The sequence below is a fragment of the Elephantulus edwardii genome, unplaced genomic scaffold, assembly GCF_000299155.1.
Source record: "Elephantulus edwardii isolate Elephantulus edwardi_28Jun2011 unplaced genomic scaffold, EleEdw1.0 scaffold00228, whole genome shotgun sequence".
Lineage (NCBI taxonomy): Eukaryota > Metazoa > Chordata > Mammalia > Macroscelidea > Macroscelididae > Elephantulus > Elephantulus edwardii.
This window is the reverse complement of record NW_006399978.1, coordinates 4266136-4290693: the sequence shown is the minus strand read 5'-3', so window position 1 is coordinate 4290693 and position 24558 is coordinate 4266136. Positions and strand designations below refer to the sequence as shown.

At 55.4% G+C, this 24558-nt stretch overlaps 1 protein-coding gene across 2 annotated transcripts; it reads left to right on the top strand.

Annotated features, from left to right (window-relative positions):
• Window positions 1-658: 658 nt before the first annotated feature.
• Window positions 659-22712, top strand: PFKL (phosphofructokinase, liver). Of its 2 annotated transcripts, none has more exons than XM_006898400.1 (21): window positions 659-730; window positions 3133-3210; window positions 3774-3963; window positions 5449-5614; window positions 6136-6180; window positions 6617-6725; window positions 10899-10994; window positions 11531-11623; window positions 11798-11923; window positions 13322-13386; window positions 14289-14352; window positions 17042-17188; window positions 17536-17606; window positions 18471-18558; window positions 19125-19277; window positions 20085-20249; window positions 20740-20801; window positions 21076-21187; window positions 21833-21932; window positions 22016-22121; window positions 22565-22712. In XM_006898400.1, the coding sequence occupies exons 1-21, from the start codon at window positions 659-661 to the stop codon at window positions 22710-22712; spliced, it is 2256 nt and encodes a 751-aa protein (XP_006898462.1). The 2 variants fall into 2 exon arrangements, with proteins under 2 accessions (XP_006898462.1, XP_006898461.1); XM_006898399.1 differs by having other exon boundaries at window positions 14289-14354; window positions 17035-17188.
• The last annotated feature ends 1846 nt before the right edge of the window (window positions 22713-24558 follow it).

Below are 24558 nucleotides of genomic sequence, written 5' to 3'. Positions count from 1 at the left end.
GGATAAGTGTCTCCAGAGTGCAGTGATCAAGACTTCCCACCCAGAGGTGTGTCCTGAGGTTGGGAGATGAGAACGAGGGGCGCATATGGAAAGATGAGCCCTCTCCTCCTCGTCTGCCCGATCCTTCCACCCTCCTTCCACCCACTTGGCTGCCTGGCAGGAGGCAGGAGCTTTGATGGTGAGACCAAGTGCAGGGCCCTGGAGGCAGCCTGCTGACTTGGTCACCAGCAGGACATTGGGATGGGAGCGGAAAGGATCCGGATCTCTCCTGGGTGGCTGCCTCTCCTGATGATGCCTCGGAAGCCCAGAGCAGGCCCAGCCCCCTCCCCTGCCTCTGCTGTCCCTGCACACAGCCCTGTCCTGACTCTGTCCTGAGCCTGTATGGTCCCCTGCTCCCCATGCCATGCGTCAGCACTCCCAGGTCTTTGTCCTAGCTTCCCTCTAAGGCATGTTGTTCCCAGATGTTCCTGTTGTCACACAGAGGCGGATTCAGCTCTCTGAGGTCTGCTGGCTAGTGCAGGCAAGGCAGGGCCTCGACCCTGTGACCCTGGCCGCAGCCCCTGAGGAAGCTGGGGTGAGCAGGCTACCTGACCTCAGTACCTCCGGTTACCATGGCACTCCTGTGAGTGACCGACCTGTCTCTGATCCCCTCGCAGGCATGAATGCTGCCGTCAGAGCTGTGACCCGCATGGGCATCTACGTGGGAGCCAAGGTCTTCCTCATCTGTGAGGTGAGCCCCTAACCCCCTCCCAGGTGGCTGGCAGCAGGTGGTTTTGGCAGTCTGGCCTCCAGTTGTCCTCAAGGTCCACAGCCCCCCTGGGTATGTGAGGAAAGTTAATGACTCCAGCCAAGGCCTCTGTCGCCAAAGAGAGAATTCAGGTTCAAGTTCAAAGGCTGCCTTAAGAGAAGTAGGGGAGAGGGGAAGGTTAGGAGGAGGTAGGCTGAGAGGAGAGAGAAAGGGGAGGCAAGGCAAGGGAGAGTGCTGTTGGGACGGGGTGGGGGGCAGTGAGGGGGCAGAGGAGGAGAAGAGGTGCAGAGGATGTGGCTGTGCAACCCCGAGGCTGAGGCCCAAGGCAGGGTCACCCTGAGGCTGGTTGGAAAGTGATGTGCAGGAAGGAACAGAGCTAAGCGTTAGAATATATGTGAGAAACCCCCCCATACCTGCTTCATTTCCCTGGCCACCGCCTCCCCATTTGGGTCCTCAGCCAGATGCTCTGTGCTTCTACTGAGCTGTCACTGACAGTAGGGCGCCTGGTGCCCCTGGACCGGTCCTCCCCCACCTCCCAGTGCTCTCTCTGGCACATCCCTGGTTTAGATTTAGGCTGCGCCACCAGCCTGGGCATTTCCAAACCCTCTCACCAACTGCCCAGTCCATTCTGACTCAAGGACCTTGTGTCACGAAGCACAGCGTGGGACCACTTGAGAGGGGGTTTTGGTAGTAATCTTTGCAGAAATGAATTGCCTTAGGGCAGTGGAATTCCCTGTGCTGCCTTGTGTTTTCCTGATTGTTTTTTGCATAAGATGTATCAGCCCCAGTTCTCTGTTTGCTCTCTGCTGAGCCCTGATGCTCTGCTCTTCCGGTTTCTCATGCTCAGGCTTATGTCAGTATCAAGGCCTTGGCCCTTAAGAGCTTTAAGCCTCATTGTCTCAGTGTACTGCAGGAGCCCAGTACGGCTAGCCTGAACTCTGGGAGCAGCCTGGAACTGTCCAGAGGCCCCCCGGGGGTTCTTTAGCAGCCAGGGAAGCTTTGTCTGATCTTGGCTCCTCAAGGTTGCACACGGGATTCTCCTCCATGTAGCCCTTCACTCCCTTAACTCTCAGTGTCTTTGTTAAACAGGGTGACAAGCCATTCCTCACGTGGGTGTCAGGGGACAAAAGCTAACAGAATATGAACGCACATTGTCTAGTTCCTACCACTGAGCAGGGCTCAATAAAGGGCCAGTTTTACCATTTGAGGTGACAGAGCTGTGGGCTTGTGAGATTAGAGTTCAGCACGAGGAAGGGTCTAGGGCGCTGCTGTAAGAAGTACACTGGCCTTCTCCCACCTCAGTCAGAAATGAGCATGCTGTCACTGAAGGGGTGCAGAGACTTTCTAGAAGATTCCAGGGATAGCAAAGGAGGATGTGAGACGATGTCTCTGAGACTTGTTTAGAGAGGCAGCTGGCCACTAGCCAGAGCTGCCCTGCCCTGTCCTGTAGCCAGAGCTGCCATGCCCTGCCCTGCCTCCCTGCGGTCTCCAGGGACTGCCAACCCCATGCTCAGTGGGTCAGAGGCCAGGCTGGGCATGTGCTGGGCGCTGGGCCTGGGCCTGAGTGTTTGCAGGAGTCTGCCTGTGAGTTTGTAATTGCAGCCTGTAGTTTTAGAAAACATCTGCCTTTTAATGCATGGGTGGGGCCAATGTGGGTCCTAGCAGCCTGGTCGTGGATCAGTGAGGAAAAGGCTTGGCTTGTCCTGAGTCAGAGAAGGAAGCTCTCAGTCCCACAGATCACGAGGCAACAGTCCTCCTGAGACTCCCCAAACAATTCTATTCCCCTGCAACAAAACACAGAGGGATATAGGCCCTAATAGTCCATGGAGGGCCACCCAGGCCCACTTGCAGGGGACAGGTAAAGAAAAGAAAAGGTATAGTTCCACACAGCGACATGGCTGCACCTCACACATGAGCAGAAATCAGATACGGAGAACCCAGGCTCTGTGTGTTCACCTCTGTCAAGTACTGAACAGAGAGATAAGATCTGCAGCTCAGAGCTAGGAGAACTGGTCCCTGGGGGATGGGGGAGGGACTTGGGAGACATGGCTGGACTTCTAGGAGCTGGTCCTGCTCCCACCTGGCTGTAGGTGCGTGGTGTGCTCAGCTGTGTGCTTGAGACTCATCCAGCAGGACTCCTGACCTGAGCCCTTGCCTCAGGCGGGGCCAGGCCGAATGGCTGTGTGCCAGGCCACTTTCCTGGGCAGCTTCCTGACCTCTGGCTGCCCCGGGACTCTTCACCCGGGGCCCTGGGTCAGGTGGTCAAGAGCCTCGGGTTGCTTCCTGTTGGGGTGGAGGTTTGACTGCAGTCAGCTGCATCCAGACAAAGCTTGTCTGTCTGTCCTGGGTTGTCTGCCCGTGTCACCACCCCTCTCTGGTTTCAGGGCTACGAGGGCCTCGTGGAAGGAGGTGAGAACATCAAGCAGGCCAACTGGCTGAGCGTCTCCAACATCATCCAGCTGGTGAGCCCACAGGGTGGTGGTCCTTCTGCCCTGTGTCCACCCTGGCTTGTCTCCCATACTGTGCCAGGCCATGCTGTCCACTGTCAAGGGATTGAGCAGTTATAATGGGTCCTGGGTCCGTGGCTACACACTCAGGCCATTTCCAGCTAAGGGATGGGTGTGGGGTAGGGGGATATGTGTAAATGTATGTGCCTGAGTGAGCATGTGGTGTATCTGAGTGTGAAAGAGTGTGGCAATGTGAGTGTGAATGTGTGTGTCTGCATGCCGCAAGTATGGGTGAGAGTATAACTCTGTGTGTGTGTGTGTGTTTGTGTGTGTGTGTGTGTGTGTGTGTGTGTGTGTGTGTGGCGTAGACGCCTGTCCCCTCACCTGCTCTGACTTTCACCAGCCTACCCACTCTTCCCATCTCATATTTGAGGAGAAAGGCTCGGGGATGGGGAGATGGCTCTGGACTCCCTCCTCTCAGTCCTTACTGGTCTGTCCCGTCCTCTGCTGCTCCATGTTGGGTGTGCTGAGGGGCCTCCTCACCACCTCCACCCATGCTGTGATCTGTCTCCATACAGGGGGGCACCGTCATTGGCAGTGCTCGATGCAAGGCTTTTACCACAAGGGAGGGACGCCTGGCCGCAGCCTACAACCTGGTCCAGCGCGGCATCACCAACCTGTGCGTCATTGGCGGGGATGGCAGCCTCACGGGCGCCAACATCTTCCGCAGCGAGTGGGGCAGCCTGCTGGCAGAGCTGGTGCAGGAAGGTGGGTTAGTGGCAGGGCCAGCGTGGCCATGGCCTGGTGGTGGTGATGCTGGCATGGCTGGGTGGCAGCCCTCAGCCCAGGTGACCTTGGTCCTGGTCCCTGACTGGTGGATGTATTGCTGGCCTGGGCACTGGCAGCTTCAAACCCAAATGTCCTTGGTTCTGCACCACCAGCAGGGAGGGTTTCCAGGGAGGGAGCATGGGGACAGCTCTGTGACTCCGATCTGCTGCTCTGGCCACTGGAAACATCAGGCTATTCCCTGGGTAGAAGCATCCAGGCCACTTCCTGGGTGAGCTGCAATTCTTGGTTTATGTGATTAATGGTAGAATACTTAGTTATTTATTAGAAAAGCACTTGCTAGATGATATAGTGTTTTGACAAAAGCACTTTCTTTGGTCATAAAAAAGTAGCAAAAATTTACACTTCCAAGTACGAACTTGAAAGTAAAAACAAAGAGCCCAGGAAGATGGACAGTGAGTCAGAGCATCACTATACCTCTGTTGGTGGTAAACATCAAGACAGACCTCACAAAGGGAGGTTTAGGCACACCTTTTTTGGTCCTTGAAAGCAGAAAATTGTCTATGGAATAGTAAAAAGAAGTACATACCTTTATGCATTTTCAAGGTGGATATTGTCTTCTGGTCTCGCAATGCAGTGATATGGTGTAAATCAATCCATCAGACACTCTCACTGACCACCTGACTCAGAGACTTTGAGGATCCAGGGCCCCCTGTACCAGGAAGATAATTCAAGTCCCTCTGTATGAGTCTAAGATGACTGTAACAACAAAATAATGCAAACAGATGGCTAAAAACCACAGTAACTTAACTATCTCACAGCCAAGAGGCTCTGGTTCCAAATTCAGGCTTTTGGCAGGTTCCGCCCCCCCGCGTCCCCCGCCCCCCAGGCTCCATGGCATGGAAGCACCTTCTCACAGCCACCCTTCCTCTGTAGTTTTCCTGTCTTCTCCCCGTTCTTCATAAGGACACTACTCACAGGATTAAGACCTTCCGTACTCCAGTTTGGCCTCATTTAGCTGATAACAGCTTTAGTGCCTTTATTTCCAAACAGTGACATACATAGGTATAGAGGTTAGGACCTCAGCGTATCTTTTGTGGGGAATGTTTTAAACCACAGCATCCTCTAATGGTGATTTGACAAGTTTGGTTTCTAATTGGTCCTGAGAGTCTTTCAGACTTGGTCTGAATGCATTTTGTACAAGCAGAGTGGTTAGAATGAAGTCACAAGCCAGAAAGTGACCTCTTGGGTATCCGTGGATACATTGGGGTTGTCCCGTCACAGTAATGAGTTCCATCTGCCCGTGAGGAGAAGGATGAAGAAAGTAGAGTCTAGGTCTCCTGGGCAGGTGGGCTGTAGCCGAGGATCCTTTGTTGTGCCTGGTGGGGGGGTTGGGGGGGGGTTTCTCCGACAGAAGTTGGGCAGGGTTGGACCTCAGGTGGCCTTCTGGCACATTCCTTTGCCCAGGTAAGATCTCCGAGAGCACAGCGAAGACGTACTCACACCTGAACATCGCCGGGCTGGTGGGCTCCATCGACAATGACTTCTGTGGCACAGACATGACCATCGGCACCGACTCGGCCCTGCACCGCATCATGGAGGTCATCGACGCCATCACCACCACTGCCCAGAGGTGAGCACTGCCCAGTGTGCCTGAGCGGTGGAGGGCCTGGAACTGTAGGGCCTGGTGCAGTGCTGGTGGGGTGCTGGTCATTGGGGTCTAACCACTTGTTGACCATCAGTGGGGACAGACACCTGCAGCAGACAGGAAGGGCTTGGGGTCTCTTTCCACCTTCCAGACTGATTCCTTTGAGGCCTTTGCAGTGTGTCTGGCTCTGTTACTGCCTGTCATTCCTGGTAGTGGCATGCACCTTCACGCTGCTGGCCAGGGTGACCAGAGCAGGGCTGGCAAGGGACTTTCTACCACAGGAACAGGAGCTGAGTTGGAATTGATGTAGGGCTGATTGGGGTCTGAGGTGAACCTTTAACCTAGAGACATAATCTCTGGGGCAAAGGGGACAGTTAGCTGCCCCTTGTCCCTGCCCTGGGTCTGGTATGTCATGTGGACATCCCCTGTCCCCCAGTCAGCCATGTCCAGGTGGGCAGCCGTGGCCCAGGAAGGCACTCACATCTCCATATGTTCTGTCTCAACAGCCACCAGAGGACCTTTGTGCTGGAGGTGATGGGGCGCCACTGTGGGTAAGGCCATGTTCTGTCGTGATGGGTGTGAGAGGGCATCCTGGGGTGAGGGAGGGGTGTCCTGGGGCTGGTTTCTGGGAGCAGCAGCAGGTGTGCTGTGGGTCAGCTGTCCCATCCACTGCTTTGTCCTGTACCCTCACCTCAGCACAGAGTGGACACTCACTCATATCACATGGGAGGAAGAATGAAGGACAGTGAGGTGGGAGTGAGCTTGGGGTGTGTGGAGGCCTGTCCCTAGGGCTGAGGAAGGGGAGAAGGACTGAGGACAGCCCAAGGTGCCTCCTCTTCAGGGCATGGGTACCCCAGTGACGAGGGCCTAAAGTCCTTAGTGCTGGTTCAGTCTAGAGGCGCTGCTACTGGAGGGTTCAGGGGGCAGCCTCCTGGAGGAGGCAGCTGTGCAGATGGGGTAGGGTCTTTCTGTGTGGTTGACCCCTAGGTATCTGGCCCTGGTGTCTGCGCTGGCATCAGGGGCCGACTGGCTGTTCATCCCTGAGGCACCGCCCGAGGACGGCTGGGAGAACTTCATGTGTGAGCGGCTGGGTGAGGTGAGTGCGTCTCCGAGCACCTGCAGAGCTCGGCCTGAGGCTCAGGGACTTCCTGCCATTGGTCCACTGGGCAGCGTCCTAGGAACTGTGGCCAACTTTGCTATTCATTCACTCATTTGTGGACTCAGCAAATGTGCTGACCTCTCTGCTACATGTCCTGGTGGATGAGAGGCGGAAGGCAGAGTCCCTTCCCAGGCTCAGGCCTCACCACATGGACAGGGCTGCCTCAGGTGGGGCCTGAAGCTTGGAGCACAGCCAGGCTGACTGTTTCGGGGGCTGTGACCACCAAGCCAAAATAGGAGGTGTCATTATGAAGACGGGTGACAAGGATGAGGTTGGTGGCCCCAGCAAAGCCCTGAGGTGAGCATGGACCTGAGTGCAGCAAGCAGCTTCTCCACATGGAGGGTTTGCACTTTCTCTTGAGGGCATTTGGGAGTCCTGGGACTTTCAAGCTTGTCCCATGTACTGAAAGGTGAAGGCAGGTGGCAACACGGCTGGTGCACGTGCTCTGCCCTCCAGCCCTGGCACTTTCATGGGGTAGGGGTGGGCCCTGGAGGGAGGCATGTGTTACAGGGTGTCAAAGGGCTTCTCAGGGCCCATCCACATCCCCTAGGCCTTTGTTGTTGTTATGTGCCATCGAGTCGCTTGCCACTCATAGTGACCCTATGTACAACAGCCCTAAACCCTGCTCTGTCCTGTGCCAATGGCACTGCCTCTGACACACCCATCCCAATTATCCTAGACACTGAATCAATCCACCTCATAGAGGGTCTTCCCCTCCTGCACCGTCTCTCCACCCTCCCAAGCACGATGTCCCTCTCCAAGGACCTGTCCCTCCTTACAACATGTCCAAAGTATGTCAGATGAAGCCCCAGAATCCTTGCCTCCAAGGAGCAGCCTGGTTTAACCCTCTACAGGATGAATCTGTTTGTTTTCTTAGCAGTCCATGGTACCCTCAGTACTCTTCACCAGCACCACAGCTCAAAGGCATCAATTCTCCTTCTATCCTTCCTAGTCATTGTCCAACTCTCTGATGCATAACAAGCGATTACAAAGACCATGGCCTGTATCAGATGCACCTTAGTCTCCAGAGTGACACCATTGCTCCTCAGTACTTTGGAGAGGTCTGACTTTCCCATTACGTCTTTTAATTTTCTGGCTACTGGTGCCAAGAGTGTTGACTGTGGAGCCAAGCAGACCAAAGTTGTTAACAATCTCAATCTCTTCACCATCCATCCTGATGCTGCCAATTGGTCCAGTGGTGAGAATCTTTGTCTTCTTGACATTGATCCTCAATCTATAGTGGAGGCTGCAGTCCTTGACCCTCTTCAGCAAGCGCTTCAGGTCTTCCTCAGTTTCAGCAAGCAGGGTTGTGTCATCGGCATAACGCAGATTGTTGACGATTTTCCACCAATCCTGACACCACACTTCTCCTCATAGAACCTAGCCTCCTGGATAATCTGTTCTGCATACATGTTGAAAAGATATGGAGATCGGACACATCCCAGTTATACACCCTTCCCAATTTTGAACTATGCAGTGTTTCCTTGCTCTGTTCTGACGACTGCCTCTTGGTCCAAGAATAGGTTTCACATTAGCACGATCAAGTGTTCTGGGATTCCCATTCTTCTCAGAGTCAGCCACAGTTTGTTATGACCCATACAGTCAAACGCCTTTGCATAGTCAATGAAACACAGATAGACATTCCTTTGGTATTTCCTGCTTTCAGCTAAGATCCATCTAACATTAGCTACAATATCCCTAGTGTCATGACCCCTTCTAAACCCAGCCTGGACTTCTGGCAGTTCTCTGCTGATGTGCTGTTCCAGTTGTTTTTGGATAATCTTCAGTAGAATCTTGCTTGCATGTGTAATCAATGATACTGTTCTATAGTTTCCACACTCTGTTGGGTCACCCTTCTTTGGGATGAGAACAAATATAGATCTCTTCCATTCAGTTGGCCAAGTGGTTGTTCTCTAGATTTCTTGACACAACTTGGTGAGCACATCCAGGGCAGCATCTGCTAGCTAAAATATGTCAATTGGTATACCATCTATTCTTGGGGCCTTACTTTTTGCTATTTCCTTCAAAGCAGCTTGAACTTCTTCCTTCATCACCATAGGTTCTTTCTTATATATTATTTCATTAAATTCTTCTGGTGTCTGCCAATTCCTTTTGATATACTGACTCAGTATATTTTTTCTGTCTTCTTTTAATACTTCTTGGATCATTTCATATTCTGACTAAAAGCATCCTTGATTATAGCAACTCGAGTTTTGAATTTGCTCTTCAGTTCCTTGAGCTTAAGAAATGCTGAGCGAGTTTGGCCCTTTTGATGGGGATAGGCCTTTAGTTGGGGATATGGTGGAGAGCAGGGCTGGTCAGTGGCCATCCAGGAAGGGACTGGTGGGCTACATGCTCTGAGAAGAAATAGGGCAGGTGGAAGGGACAGGTCTCAGGATGGGAGCGCTGAGGAAGATGCTGTGGCAGTCAGGGCCAGAAGGCATTGCCAGTGCAAAGGACCTGGGAGAGCAAGTGAGGGGCAGAGGGGCACTGTCATATCAGGCAGAGTCAGGAGGACAGGCTGGCTGCTGACATGATGCTGAGGGTCTTTGTGTAGAGGGAAGGGAGCTTCTTCTGTTCCCACCCCTTCCAATGCTCTGGCCCTTTGTCTCCCCCCAGTGGCTGTGGCTCTAGCTCCCTTTCTGGAATCCATCAGTCTTCTGAGTTCTTCGAGCAGTGTAGCTCCCACCCACTCTGCAGGATGACCCCTGGGCCAGTGTGCAGCCTGGAGCTGGTTCTGCACCCTCAGACTTGTTTTTGTGCCCTGGAGCTGGTGCTGGCACTGTCTCCCTGTGGCTGTTCAGCTCCACCCAGTCCAGGCCTAAGGATTATGGCCCCATTCCTGGAAGCTTCCAGCAAAGTGAAAGTGGAAGCGGGGCCAAGGTGAGGCCGCCCAGAGGTGTGGCCTGGGAGCCCTCTCTTCTGTCCTGGCTGCAGTTCTGGGTAGGCCCTGTCACCCTCGAGGCCTTGCTGCAGTGTGGTGTTCAGAGGGTCAGATGAGTTCCCGTAACCAGGCCCCAGGTGACCTGGATCTCAGCATCCTTTGGCTTTGACTTTGAACTCACCCAGTGCTAAATGTGGGGCCTTCAGGCCGGGTGTCTTCTGGGTGAGTCTGGATCTTGGCCAGCACCCCTGGTTCTGTCCCTGTGTACTGTGCCCTCTGGACTTCCCTGACCTTCACTCTTCACCTGTCAACACAAGTGTCATCCTCATCCCTCCTCTGCCTGGCTGCTGTCATGGGGTTGTAGAGTGGGTCTGCTTCTTCTCTTCCATGTGTGTACTCTGTCACTGGGCATCTGAGCCTCCTCCTGCTCCTAGCACCACCTCCTCCAGCAGGCAGCCTCCCTCCGTTCTGTGAGTGAGCGGCCTGCCCTGTTGTGGGGCTGAGTGGATCTGCAGACCTTTGCTGTTTTGTTGCATGAATATGTGAAGATAGACGGTACTTTGAAATCTTGTCATACGCTGCCAACACTGACAACACTAAGACTGGGGTAGCCTTGTACGAGGAGGGGAGTGGACTACCTATGCTCTGCCCACAGCTCTGGTGAGGGGCCAGAGAAGCCTATTTTAGGGGCCTAATGGTTCTAGGAACCACTCCTTTGTGACCAGCATCATGAGCTGGGGCTTAGGGCTCCTGCCCGTCATCTGGAGAGGCAATGGCTCCAGGTTCCAGGGCCTCTTCCTGCTGCCCCCACCTTTCCTCACTGGCATCTCCGCCCTGTACTCAGGGCTTTCCTCCAGGAGCAGCAGGGCCGGCCTGCTGTGAGCCTACTGTGCCCAATCCTAATCCTGCTGACCCATTGCCTTAGCCCCAGCCCCATGGGGGTCCTTCCCTGGGCCCCCACTCCTAAGGCTGGTGGGCCAAGAGCCGCCAGATTGTACTTATCAAACTCTTCCTCCCTTCTTTCCCCTCAGCCTCCCTTCAGAGGTTAGGCTCAGCTCCATAGAGTGATTTTGTGCTGCTTCCACACCATGTGGGTTGGGAGGACTGGTGAGCAAGTCCAGGACCTGCTGGGGGTCGGTGTGAGGACTTGGCGTGGGGACTGCTCTGGAGCAGCTGGTGGTTCTGACAGGGCCGGGTGGCTGAGCCCTGGGTTTGCCTTGATGTAGACTCGGAGCCGTGGGTCCCGGCTGAACATCATCATCATTGCCGAGGGTGCCATCGACCGCAACGGGAAGCCCATCACTTCCAGCTATGTGAAAGACGTGAGTGTGCACAGGGGCTGGGGCTCGTCACACGGTGGGGTGCAGTGCTTCTTGGTCCCTGTGTGCTCAGATCCCAAGCACAGCACACCCCAGAGACGTGCTTTGTGCTGGGTGGAATTGGGGGTCAGTCATGCTGGACGCAGAAACACTGAACGATGTCTTCTCCCAAGTGATGAGCAGAGTTGGATGGAGTCACACCATCCAGAGACTGAGGGAGCCCCAACCCTCTGGCTCCTGTCTCTCAGGGCCTGCTTCCTGCAGCCAAATTAATGGCAGCCCAGCCCCAACCCCTCTCTTTTTGGGCACCCACCCACCACGCACTGGTGTCTCTGTGCACTGTGACCCATGGCCTGGTGGAGCCTCACTCCGCATTCATGCACAGGCTGTGGGCATGAACCCCTGACAACTCCGTGGGCACCCTGGCTGACACCGTGCAGTCCTTAGTGGGCAGGGGTCCTCACCTGGTTGGAGGGCCTGGAGCCAGGCAGGAGCGGGCCAGCAAGTCCTACACTAATACCCTCTTTCTTTCTGAGCAGCTCGTGGTCCAGAGGCTGGGCTTTGACACTCGAGTGACTGTGCTGGGCCACGTACAGAGGGGAGGGACCCCGTCGGCGTTTGACCGGGTCCTGGTATGTGGGGTGTTGCTCTAGGCATGGACCAGTGTGTCTGATTTGTATGTTGTGTGGTGTGGAGTTGCAGAGGCAGCAAATCACACAAGAGGAAATTGCCTTCCCTTCCCCCCTTTATGTGACTGCGGGTGAGATGAATTCTTGGAGGCCAGTGACCCCCTACTCTCCCTGCAGAGCAGCAAGATGGGCATGGAGGCCGTGATGGCGCTGCTGGAGGCCACACCTGATACGCCCGCTTGCGTGGTCAGCCTTTCGGGGAACCATTCGGTGCGGCTGCCCCTCATGGAGTGCGTGCAGGTGGTGAGTAATGGGCTCAGGCAGGTTGGGGACAGTGTCTCCACTTTATCTTGCTGCTTGTTTAGTCCCACCCCTAACACCTGTCTGGCTCCTCCCATTAGACCACGCCCCTGCTGCTTGGCCCCGCTGGAAACTAGACCCACCCACCACTTAGCCACGCCCCTCCCAGACCACCCCCCCACACACACACACCCCGCCCTATGCCTCTGCGTCACCTTGTTTGGTTGCCTCTCATGGACATCTTCCCATGACTGGGTGACTTTTTCCTGGCTATCCCTTTCCCATGGTCCTACTGCTCATCTGTGTGTGTCAATTGAGGTGGGCCCTAGCCACTAGGTTGCATTATGGCTTTTGAGTGCTCTGTTGCTGTCCTACTGCATCATATATACCTTGGGGGTCAGGACTCAGGTACTCCCTGCTTGCATCTTGGCATCCCGAAGGAGGACCCGGGAACTCCCAGCCTGCATACTGAGTGTCTGAAGGAGGACTTGGGGATTTCTAGTCTGCATGTTGGGTGTCTGATGGAGGACTCATGCACTTTTAGTCTGCATGCTGAGTGTCTGAGGCGAGGAGGACTCAGGTATTTGCAGTCTGTGTACTGAGTGTCTGGGGGAATTGGACTCAGGCACTTGCAGCCCATGTGCTGAGTGTTCTTGGGGCTACTCTCCAGGGCTCTGTGAGTTGGTAAGGAATGAGGGAGATGTGAGCATGTCTTTAAGGTAGGACATGGGACAGGTCCCAGGAGAGATGTTGGAGCTATATAGGGAGCCGTACAGCAAAGGATAGATGTTACCAGGGAAAGTGGGGAATGAATCCAGGGTGAGCTGAGAAGTGCCAGAGGGATCCAGATAAGCTAAGCAGTGCTGAGAGTGTCTAACCGTGCTTTGGGGTGCCAGGAGTTATAGGGGAAGCCAAGAAATCTATTGGGGTGCTGCAAGGCTTCAGCGGTGCTGGGGGAGCCATAGGGAGCTGGTGGGCCTGGCTGCAGATTGTAACAGAGTGACAATGACCAGGGAAGGGTAGGCTGGTGGGCAGGAAGTGGCACTTCTCTTTGAAAAGCTTCTTCCCAAGACCTTGGTTGGGCTCTGCTTTGGGGGCAGGCTGAGGATCCAGGTATCACAGTGCTGGACTCTGGCAGAATAAGCACACTGAACCAACCCTGCCCATTGTTTCCCAGACCCTGTCTAACCCCCAGGAGCCCAAGAAGGAGGGGGGCTTGGGGTGGCTTTGTGGTAGAGTGTTCAATGGTCTCCATATCCTCCTGAGGGCTGGCCTGAGGAGTGATCATTGTCCAAAATGGGGCCAAAAGGCTTGGCACTACCCTTCCCTCTCCTGGGCCCCAGGGTGGCAGTTAGTGTATGTACCAGCCCCTGCCCCAGTGGCTTGTTTCTCTTCTCTCAGACAAAGGAGGTGCAGAAGGCCATGGATGAGAAGCGCTTTGATGAGGCCATCCAGCTCCGGGGCAGGTGAGGCTTGGGGGGATGTTTGGGAGTCCCCTTCATAGCCATGTGTGGGCTGTGAACCATACCCTTCACTGTGGAGCCGAGATGGAGCTGCAGACTTGCGTGGAGCTCTCTCCAGAGTCCTGCAATGGAGCTGGGTTTGGCAGGAGCCAAGAAGGAGTGGCTTCATGGGGGTGGAGGAGGCACTCAAGTGCTGGTGGGTGCAGAGGGGTGGGGTGGGCAGGACAGGCAGGTGGGTACAGACCAAGGGGCTGGAAAGTGCTGGCTAGAAATCACTGATGGGCCTGGGTGTGCACTTTGCCATGGTAGGTGCTTCAGTCTCGTGTTCCATGGGGACCTTACACCTTCAAGCAATGACACCTAACCAAAGGATTATAGGTTCACCCTGCTCTTTTGTGGATGAGCTGAGGGCTGCAAGCAGAGTTGACCACAGGCTGTGTGACTGGTTTGCTTGACCTCTGTAAATGCCCAGCTCCTTCGTGGCTCAGTTGTGGACCATGTGCTACATGGCCAGCTGAGTATCAGGGACATGTGCTGTGTGGCCATGTGCTGTTCATGATCGTGTGCTGTGTTGCTGCCTAATCCCCATGCGTTGGAACCTGCGCAGCAGTGAGGCCTTGAGCCTTGTGACCGTGGTGACCATGGCTTCTCCATGTGACTACTTGTTGCCATCATCTTGTGCTGAGCTTTGGCCTGTGACCTTGAGGCTGTGTGGCCATGTGTTTGTGCAGCTGTGTGCTGAGCTGAGGGCCGTGCTCCGTGTGACTGCACGACCATGTGACCGCGTGCCTGTGGAACCACACGTTGGTGTGTCTGTGTGCTGAGCTGAGGGTTGTGTTCTACATGACTGCATGGCAGTGTGCTGAGCTGCGGGCCATGTGCTGCATGACTGGCTTCCTTTTCAGGAGCTTCGAGAACAACTGGAACATTTATAAGCTCCTTGCACACCAGAAGATCTCCAAAGAGAAGGTAAGGTGTATGCATGGCAGTCCTGTGGCCCCCTTCTCTGCACACCCTCCCTGCTGGCCCTGCTGTGGCCCTGGCCCACCCAGGAGCCCACAGAGAGCTGGTGCGGGCCCCTCTGAGTGGGAGCCCCTCCTGCTATGGGCTTAGCTGTGCACCCAGCTCAGCCTGCCTGTCCTCAGGTCCCTGTGGCCCATATCCAGCATGGAAGGGAGCACCAACTGCTCTGTTTCCTGGCTGCTTTGAAAAGAGCCAGGATGATCTTGGTGATGAGGGATCTGCTTATGAAATTTGCTGTAATTGCTAAAATCTTCCAGAAATGAGTTCTTTTCAATTAAGGGTGATCAAAGACTTATTTTTTAGTTACTACGGGACAAAGACAGGGTGCGGTCAAAGGCTGAGGGTCAGGGATGGGAGGGCAGCTGAGACCCCAGCTCATGAGCTCCCCGGGAAAGTGCCTCCTCTCTTGGTTGGGCTGAGCGCTCTGCCTCGCGTACCCAGATGCTGTCCTGTAGCCCTGCCGTCATCTGCTGGGACTGGGGCAGCCAGAAAGTCCCCCTGCCACAGTCTGCTCTGCCTGTACACACTCACTGCCCCCTGGTTGTCCAGACCTTCCACAGCCCCTGCACAGGCGGCTCTAGGCACTCCAGGACCATGGTTGGGGGAGGGGGTTTACAGTGCTTAATCTTTAGGTCTTCAGTCTCTTTACCTGCAAAGTAGGGAGGAGGCCAGTTCTCCACAGAGGCAGTGCGGGCTAGGGTGCTTGGCATGACGCCGGGCACAAAGCAGCCAGCCATTCCAGAGAGGACTGACTGGTATTTCTGACTTGCACCTGGTGGTTTTGCCAAGTGGCCACTTGTCACCGTGTGAGAGCTCGTCTGAGTACCCATTTATCCAACCTCCAAATGCTGTCAACACCAGACTTTGGGGAGACATCTCACCAGACTCAGACTCACTCCCAGGATGTGTTCTAGGACAGGATTGCCTCTGGAAGCACAGAGATGGCTGGTTACCAGGTACTTGATACCCTTGGAGCCAACTGCCCACCCAACACAGAGAAACAGTGCATCTCAGTGAGATGAGCTACCAACATCCCCCCAATCCGCTCCCCCACCCAACACAGAGAGATTGATTTTAAAGTCTTCGTGTGAAGAGAGGATACTTTACTGTACTGATTCCAGGTCAGAGAGAGATTATATTTTGAATGTATTGGGTTAAATTCACACTCACCTGCTAACTGAAAAGCTTGCAGTTTAAGTCCACCCAGAGGTGCCTCAGAAGAAAGGCCTGGTGATCTGTGTCTGGAATATCAGCTATTGGGTGCTGTGTGGAGCTCTGCTCTGACATGCTCAGGACTGCTAGAAGTCCAAGCTCACTTGACAGCAGCTGGGTTTTTGTTTTTTGGTGTTTTGGGTTTTTTTTACTTCTTTACCAAGGACAGATTACCTAATAAGCATGGTAAATGTGGATTTACTTGTGCTTACTTCATCTTACTTGGATCCACAATTAACACCATTGGTACCAGGGTACCAGCAGTCAGGAAATAAGGAGACACATCACACTGGGAAAAATCTGCAGGTTTGGACCTTTTCCAAATTATTGAGTAGCAGTAACGTCAGTTTGAGAACTAAGGTGTGTCTGATTCAGACCACAGTCTTTCTGATTACTTGCTATACATCTGAGAGCTGGACAATGAACAAGGATGACAGAAGAAGAACGGAGGCCTTTGAGCTGTGGCATTGGAGAAGAGCACTGAACATTCATTCCATTAACGGCCGAGAAAATTAGTTGTTGTTGTTGTTGTTATGTGCCGTCGAGTCGTTTGCGACTCAGATATGTCTTTTAGAGGGTGCAGCAGGAGTCCTCTTCGGAGGCAAGAATGATGACGCTTCGCCTCACATACTTTGGCCATGTTGCCAGGAGGAGCAATTCCTTGGAGAGGGACATTATGGTAGGAAGAGTGAAGGGTTGACGAAGGAGAGGAAGACCCTCAACCAGGTGGACTGACATGGTGACTGCTGCCATGGGGTAGGACAGAGCAGGGTTCAGATCTTTCGTTCATAGAGTCACCATGAGTCATGCTCGACTCCTAACAACAGCTTACTCATTTGTGGTGAACTTAGTCCCTCTATGGGACTACACATTTGAAAAGAGACTTGGATGCTGCAGAAAGGTGCTGTGGAGTTGGAAGAGAGCCAGCTGGCAGCCATACCTGGAAGCAGAATCTTTGATGTGTTAAAATAAAAAAATCAAATTGGTAACCATAATTAGTGAGTAAGCACTAATAAGTCCGTGCTTACCTCGTTGTGGCCAGCAGCCCCGTTAGCAGTCCAGCTCTGCTGACCTTCTCCCTGTGTGGAGGGGACAGTGGGAGCGAGGCTGCTGGTGAAGGCTGCGGGCTTGCTGTTAATTACAGTGGAGTTATGGCCACTGCGCTGCTGACGCCTTGGCTGTTAGGAATGGTATACCTGTAAGGGCTGGGCTGCCAATGGTAAGGGCAGATGTGGTGAATGTTCCTCAAGAGGGCTGTCAGTCAGGTTTGCTGAAGTTAGGAGGACAGGTGTGTCTGTTCCAGGGGCTGCCTGCTGACAATATTTGGCTGCTTGAGTACTTGGGTCCCTTTTTGTGGACTTCCAGGTGCCTTCCCAGCCTTACCGTGGCTCATGCTTTTGTCTCCTTCCACTTCTCTCCAAAGACCAACTTCTCCCTGGCCATCCTGAACGTGGGTGCCCCGGCGGCGGGCATGAACGCGGCCGTGCGCTCGGCGGTCCGCTCTGGCATCTGCCAGGGCCACACAGTCTACGTCGTGCATGATGGCTTCGAGGGCCTGGCCAAGGGACAGGTAGGTGGTGGCAAGGGCCTGAAGGCCAGGGCTGCTTCTCAGGAGGGCTTGGGGCTGGTGTGTTTGGCTTGTTAATGACTTGCCCCAGCTTGCTGAAGATGTGAAGCTGCGTGCAATGCCTCACCATAGGTGAATGAAGGCAAGTGAGACTTTTTGGAGGGGCTGGCAGACCAGGTGGTGGAGGTGAAGGTACTGGTGGCTTTGCTACCTATGTGCCTCCACTCCAAACACTCAGGGCCTTGAGACCATGTCCACAGCTCCAGTGGAAGGACCTCCCCTAGCTGAAGAGGGGACAGCTGGTGCAAACTGGCCCACTGACCCTCCTGAAGCTGAGTCTCCCCTTACAGGTGCAGGAAGTGGGCTGGCACGATGTGGCCGGCTGGCTGGGACGTGGCGGCTCAATGCTGGGGACCAAGAGGTGAGCTGTTGCCAGGTCCAGGTTCTATGGCATGCATGCTGGGAGATCTCCAGGCCTGCGATTGGGGGAGCTGCAAGAAGCAGACAGGCTTTGGGAAGGGGACCCCTTTGAGCAGGTGTCCTGCCCATGCCCTCATGTAGGACCTCACTTGACAAGGTCACCTGTGTGTGGGAAGGCAGCTCAGGTGGCCTAAGCCTGCAGGGGCACTCAGCTGGCTCCCCTGAGGTCAGGAGGTGGGAGGAGAGGTGGCCATGGGTCTGCCATCTGTGGCCGTGCCATCTAATGGGCTGGTGGTCTCTGTCTGCACCTGCTCAGGGATGGTGGGGTGGGGAGAGCCACATGGGTGGGTTCAGGAATCTCCTTGGAATGGGCCTCGCCCAGTGCAGCATTGGGAGGTGGCCACCCCTCTTAATTCTGGTTGGAGGGGCTCTAGGAAGTATCCCACCAGCCTGTGTGCCCATGTGGAAGCCACATCTCGGGAGTGGGGTCTCTGGGCCAGGCCTGCTGGAGGCCTGTGGCTGGCCCCGGTCCCTAGGGCCTGGAGGAGTGGATCAGGGCTGGGTGTCAAAGACAGACCAGCACTGCTGTGGGGAAGAGGTTTGGAGCTTGGGTTGGAGGGAGGTCCCAGTAGCCTTTCCGACCTGGAGGGAGTCAGTGGCATTATGTCCCTCCCCCAGCGGAACCTGTCCTCTCTAGAGCGGGCTCCTGCCACCTCCTGGGGCTCATGAACTCGCTGGTGTTGGGGATGGCCCTGTAAGGTCTATTTTGCATCCTTCTTGCCTGGTGTCCTATGTTGGAGTGACAGGTGTGACCCATATTCACGTGTGCTACAAGTGTTCACATTGATTGTGTCTGATTGTGCAGGACCCTTCCCAAGAGCTACATTGAGAAGATTGTAGAGAATATCCGTTCCTACAACATCCACGCCCTGTTGGTCATCGGCGGGTTCGAGGTGAGTGGAACTGTCCTTGTGACAGAGCGGGGGGTGACGAGAGTCCAGGAGCAGCTCCCCATTGCCTGGGCCCCCCGAGGTGGCTTCAGTTAAGAGTGAGGAGTGTTTTCAGAGCCCGCTGAGTGGGGCACTCTTGAGAAAAATGTTTGTAAGTGAGGACAGGTTGAAGGCTTTCTACCTTTCCTGAAGGTGAAATCCAAATTAATTCTGGCAGTTGGTGGAGGCGAGTGGGGGGGGGGGGTAGGACAGAAAGGAGGGAGAGGAGGGAGGAGTGGGAAATAGATGGGAAGAGGAGGCCCAGGCTGAGGAACGGTGAAGAAGAGGGCATACAGTAGGGAGGAGGGGGCCAGGGCCAGGAGGCGATACTGAGGTAGACGTGTAGATGGGCACTTCTGCCGGGCCCAGTCCAGTCCGGACCCCTGGAAAGGAAGACCCCTGAGACCACGTGAGCCCATAGGAGCCCACTGCGCTCCGGAGTGTGTCTCCTGTCACCTGGCCCCGTCCCAGGAGAGGCGACGGTGGGGTCCTGCAGCAGGGCCTGTCTGACCTTGTCCCTGGCCGTGCAGGCCTATGAGGGTGTGCTGCAGCTGGTTGAGGCGCGCGGGCGCTACGAGGAACTGTGCATCGTCATGTGTGTCATCCCGGCCACCATCAGCAACAACGTGCCCGGCACTGACTTCAGCCTGGGCTCCGACACCGCTGTCAACGCCGCCATGGAGGTGTGGCTCGGGGCACCCATCCCCTGCTTGGGGTACCTTCCAGACCTCTCAGCCTGGGTGCTGGGGTGGGGGTACCTTCCTGATGAGGGCATCCTCACATGATCTGCCTGGGGACTTTTGAAGCCAAGTCTCCTGGGCAGAGCCCCCCTGTGCCCTTCCACATGGCTGGCTCCACGCTAATCCTCAGGCTCCCATGGTGATCTGTTAGTTTTCCTGAGCTGGGCCAGGTTATCCCCATGCCAGAACCCATTCAGCTTGCTAGGCCGGGTGCACATCTGAATGGTGCTGCTGTAGACTTGCAGGAGGGATAGGGGCTGGGATTGGGAGGGCTGCATGAGGAAGGACTAGCTCTAGGTCAGGAGGATGGAGAGACCTGGGGTTGGGGAAGGGAGACAGAAAAGACTGAGGTGCACGGACCTGGCCTGGACTTGGAGGTACGTCCCCGTTGAGCTGTTAGTAGGTCTAAGCCTCAGAACTTCCCTTTGAAGGGGTTTTGCATCCCCAGTTTTCCTTCTTGGTGCTTCCCAAGATGGAGCTCCCCTTTGGCTAACACAAGGCATCAATGGCAAAGTGTCCCCCAGCCCGAAGTGAGCACGGGTCAGCTCGGACCCATGGCAGGGATGTGCTTTCACTTGCTTTCCAATGCCTCTCCTCCTGCCATTGGTCCTTGACTTCTCCCAAGTCCACACGGGGACATTTTATGCACATCTCACATGTGTCCCACACATGGGGATAGGGAGACTGGGGGGGTCCCCTGCCTGTCCAAGAGAGGGGTGTGGAGGCCCTGACAATCCTGTGGCCCTATAGAGCTGTGATCGCATCAAGCAATCAGCTTCGGGGACCAAGCGCCGTGTGTTCATTGTGGAGACCATGGGAGGCTACTGTGGCTACCTGGCCACCGTGACCGGCATCGCCGTGGGTGCTGACGCCGCGTATGTCTTCGAGGACCCATTCAACATTCATGACCTCAAGGTGTGCCCAGCCCACTCCATCCCCCACCCACTGCAGATCCACCTACTGCCTGCCCCATGGGGCTGGATCTGGCCTGTTCCTGAGGCATGAAACAGGGAGGGACTAGTGCAGTGGCTGGACCTCAGCCCTCTGGACACACTGTGAAGGAGGCATGGTGTCTTCAGAGATCCCAGCCCACAACTCCCAGGGCAGGCCTTCTAGCCCGTATGCCTCTCAGCTGGCCTTATCCACCCTGTCTGGCCTCAGTTCCAGCAACCAATCTTTGCCTATCAGACTCTTCCTGTAGTGCTCAGGGGTTCCCCAGCCTCAGGCCCTGCACATGATCCCCCTACCCCGCATCCCTACGTGCTTTCTATCCCCCAAGTAACCCTCTCTGAGATGATTCTGGACCATTTTGTTGTCCGGCCCTTCATTTGTATGAAATTCCTCCTCAGAGAGTGCCTCTGTCCCATCTGACTTGCATTCCATCTGGCCCTCCCCTTCCCTGTAGGCAAACGTGGAGCACATGACAGAGAAGATGAAAACGGAGATCCAGAGGGGCCTGGTGCTCCGGTGCGGCTGCTGGGGGCCTGGGTCCAGGGAGCCTGGGAGGGTGGGGTGGGCTGAGTCACCATAGAGGCTTCCAGACCAGAGGGGCTGGAGGAGGGGCAGGTCAGTGAGTAGCTGGCCACGGGGCCTTTGGGGGTTAGGGGAGGAACTGGCTTTCCCCAAAGCAGACCGCATCCTCTCTCCCAAACTCTAGCCTGTCATCAGATCCAGCAGCGCTTTAAGATTAGACTGAGCTAGATCCCACTTAACCCAGCTCCCCTGTGCTTCCTGCCTCCAGAAATGAGAAGTGCCATGACCACTACACCACGGACTTTCTGTATAACCTGTACTCGTCAGAAGGGAAGGGCGTTTTTGACTGCAGAACCAACGTCCTGGGCCATCTGCAGCAGGTAGGGCAGGAAGCAGGAGAAGCCGTGGCCTCTGGGCCAATCTCTTTGGCCCCCTGCCTCTTTTCTGTGCCTGAGGCCCTGGAGTCCCAGCAGGATATCCATTATACAGATGAGGAGACTGAGGTCTAGAGAGGCTTGTCTCTTGCTGAGCTCTCATGGCTAGGAAGTGGCAGGACATTGAAACCCTGAGCCATGCTCCTGGTCCTTTGCTACACTGCCAGTAATGTCTGTATCCTCCTGTCACCACCTTCACCCTCCACTCACCAAGTCACCTGAGCACTGAGACCCAGAGATCCCACCCACTGCAGACTGCAGGATCCCAGCCTTGCCTGATGAGGCCCAAGGTCATCTCTCTGGCTTCACTCCCATGGGAGTTGTGACTTACTGATAGTCACTGGGGTAGCCCCTGCATGACAACTCCACTGTCCATTGCTGGCCTCAACAAGGAGTAGGAGAAAAGGAGAGCGGGGACAGCACTGGCCAAAGCAGAGGTTCCAAGGGGTGGGGCATCCAGAAGCTGTGGGAGTTTTCGCATGAGGTCATGATATGACCACATTGTGGGGCTCATGTGCAGCTCCCCTTCCCTGCCCAGGCCGTGATGGCTGGGCCAGCCCTGGGAGTGTGGCCTCACCCCTCTGTTTGCAGGGTGGCGCTCCAACCCCCTTTGACCGGAACTATGGCACCAAGCTGGGGGTGAAGGCCATGCTGTGGATGTCGGAGAAGCTGCGGAGTGTCTACCGGAAGGGTATGTGCAGGGTATGGGGGCGGCAGCCATGATCCCCACCTGACCTGTGCAGGGTTTGGCTGCCAACAGCTGTCTGTCCACAGGACGCGTGTTCGCCAATGCCCCTGAAACTGCCTGTGTGATTGGCCTGAAGAAGAAGGCTGTCGCCTTCAGCCCTGTCACTGAGCTCAAGAAAGACACTGACTTTGAGTAAGTCCCTCCCAGGCTCTTCCCCAACCCTTGGGCATTGCCCGGAAACCCCAAGCACAACACACACCCAGGACTCTCAAGGCCTGCTCTGTCCCACAGTCTCCCAAGTGCTGAGGGGTGAACAAGAGGGGGAGTCTGGGGACTGGCCAGCCCTGGGTGTTCCTCCTGGTGCCAGACCTTGGAGAGCTGAGGACATTCAGACATGTCCCCAGACACCTTCACTTCACATCTGAGAAGTAGGGTTATAAGGCAGCTTGTGGTGTTCAGGGGGAGGAGCTTGGTATGCGGGGAGTACAGTACAGCATCAACAGGTGTAGGGTGCATGTAGGACAGGTAGGGAATGGGGACGGTGGACTGGTGGGGGCCATGGAGACTGGGCATCAGGAACATGGGGACGGGACACAACGAAGGCAGCACCATTCTGAGCCGCCATCTCCCCGCAGGCACCGCATGCCGAAGGAGCAGTGGTGGCTGAACCTGCGGCTCATGCTGAAAATGCTGGCGCACTACCGCATCAGCATGGCTGACTATGTGTCTGGGGAGCTGGAGCACGTCACCCGGAGCACTCTGAGCATTGAGAAGGGCTTCTGAGGCACGCCCACCCCACCCAGGCCAGCACTGCTCCGGATGTCCACGCAGAGGGGCCTGGAGCCTTCGGGAAGGCGAGTGAGTGGCGGCAGGTGTCCGACACTGTCCCTGCTGCACCTGGGCCTCCTGGGCAGGTCAGCGTGATCCAGCCCAAGGGCCCCCACCTAGCCACGCTTCCTGCCACGGACAGAGCACTCAGGGTGCCCACCCACCATCCTGGGGGTGCTGCTTCTTAGGGACCTCACTGTGACCCTGCACTGTCCAAGCCAGCCACTGGCAACAGCCCCTTACCATTTTTTCTATAAATAAAATCAACCTGACTGTGGCATGCCGTCCTTAGAGCTTTCTAGAGCAGGTAGGTAGAAATGCATGATGGGGGGCAGTAGTCCTTTTGGTAGTCTGGGGTCTCTTGAAGGACTTGCACTGCTCATTTGGAACCTAGGGCCCTCCTTTGACCCAGGATGGACAGCCCTTCCTGAACCCTATGGGGTGACCTCAAGCCCTTCTTGGGCCTGCCCTGGCTATGTCCTCTCATGCAGAGGGGCTACAGCCTCCATGTCTTCACAGCACAGCCCTGGTCTCAGGAGTTTCTAAGCTTGGTCCCAGCCCCCTGAATGCTCCCCCGGACTCCGTGTGGGCTGGGGTGTCAGAAGCATACTAGAGGCAGGACTCCTTGTGCAGCTGGCTAATTTAAGCAGCACCCCATGACTCACTGGTGGGAGTGGGCAGGCAGGAAAGGGACAGACAGCTGAAACAGGTGTGTTCCCACGGTGGGTCATGAGCCCAGTCTCTGGGGAGTCCTGGGACAGTGTTAGCCCATGTCCTTACTGCAGTTGATGGTCAGCAGCAGTGTCCAGCATGTGTAGACACAGAACCCCTAGAATAGAACCCCTATTTATGTGCATTTTGAAGGTCCAGAAGCCGCATCTTTTGTAGAATTCAGGTCCCAGTGTTCTGATCGTGGATCTGGGGCACTTGACAAAGTTTCTGGCTCAGTGAAAACAGGGCTTGCAGACATGAGGAATGGGTGAATTCCCTCTAAGAAGCAGGAGCTGCCGACCCTGTGTTATGACCATAAGGCTGGGAGGTGTGGTAAACACCTGTCCTAGAGAGAAGTGATCCCACCTTCCTCATGTTACAGCCCTAGCTCCTAACCCCTTCTGCCCCCAGTCAGCAGCACAGGAGTTTTATACTCTCTGCCCTGTGGCCATAGGACCAGCGTGGGAGCAGTGCAGTTCTACACAGGATGAACAGTGGCACCCACAGAGGGGCTGCTCCCCTGTCCCACCCATCTGCTAAGTGTTAGGGAGTTCTGGCGTATGACCAGTCCAACATCCAGGGCCAGCCGTTCCTGAAGCAGGGATCCTAGTGGCCCTGTGATTGGGACCCAGTGACAGTGGTGTGCATGGTAGTCTGAGGTCTCTTGGAGTGCTTCTTTCAAATCTTTGTCTAGAGGAGTGCAAGAGATGCCATGTGGACAGTTTGTAAGAACAGAGGGGTGCAAAACCCTGGGGTCTGGGTTAGCTGGCTCATTCCAAAGGTGGGAGGTGGTGTGTCACACAGGCCAGGCATCTGCAAGAGTTGGGGTAACAATGACGGAGTGGTGCATTAGAGCCTAGGACACATGTGGGATCTATATATCAGACTCCACATCCTCATCTGAATGTCATAATCTTACTGAACAGCTGGGAACTGGGAGTGAAGGTTGACCAGACTTAGCCAAGGTCACTGGCTGGGAAGGCCTAGCTTCACCCTGGACTACAGGAGGAAGTGGAAGTATAGGTTTCACTAAGGCCCGAGTGGACCCTAAGTCCCACATGGCATGGAGGGGAGACAGAGGCTCAGCAGG

Coding starts and splice junctions, on each gene's coding strand:
- PFKL (XM_006898399.1), top strand. CDS start 659: ATGAATGCTGCCGTCAGAGCTGTGACCCGCATGGGCATCTACGTGGGA. Junction 10,995..11,530: donor CTTCCAGCTATGTGAAAGAC/GTGAGTGTGCAC, acceptor CTTTCTGAGCAG/CTCGTGGTCCAGAGGCTGGG. Junction 20,250..20,739: donor TCAACATTCATGACCTCAAG/GTGTGCCCAGCC, acceptor CCTTCCCTGTAG/GCAAACGTGGAGCACATGAC.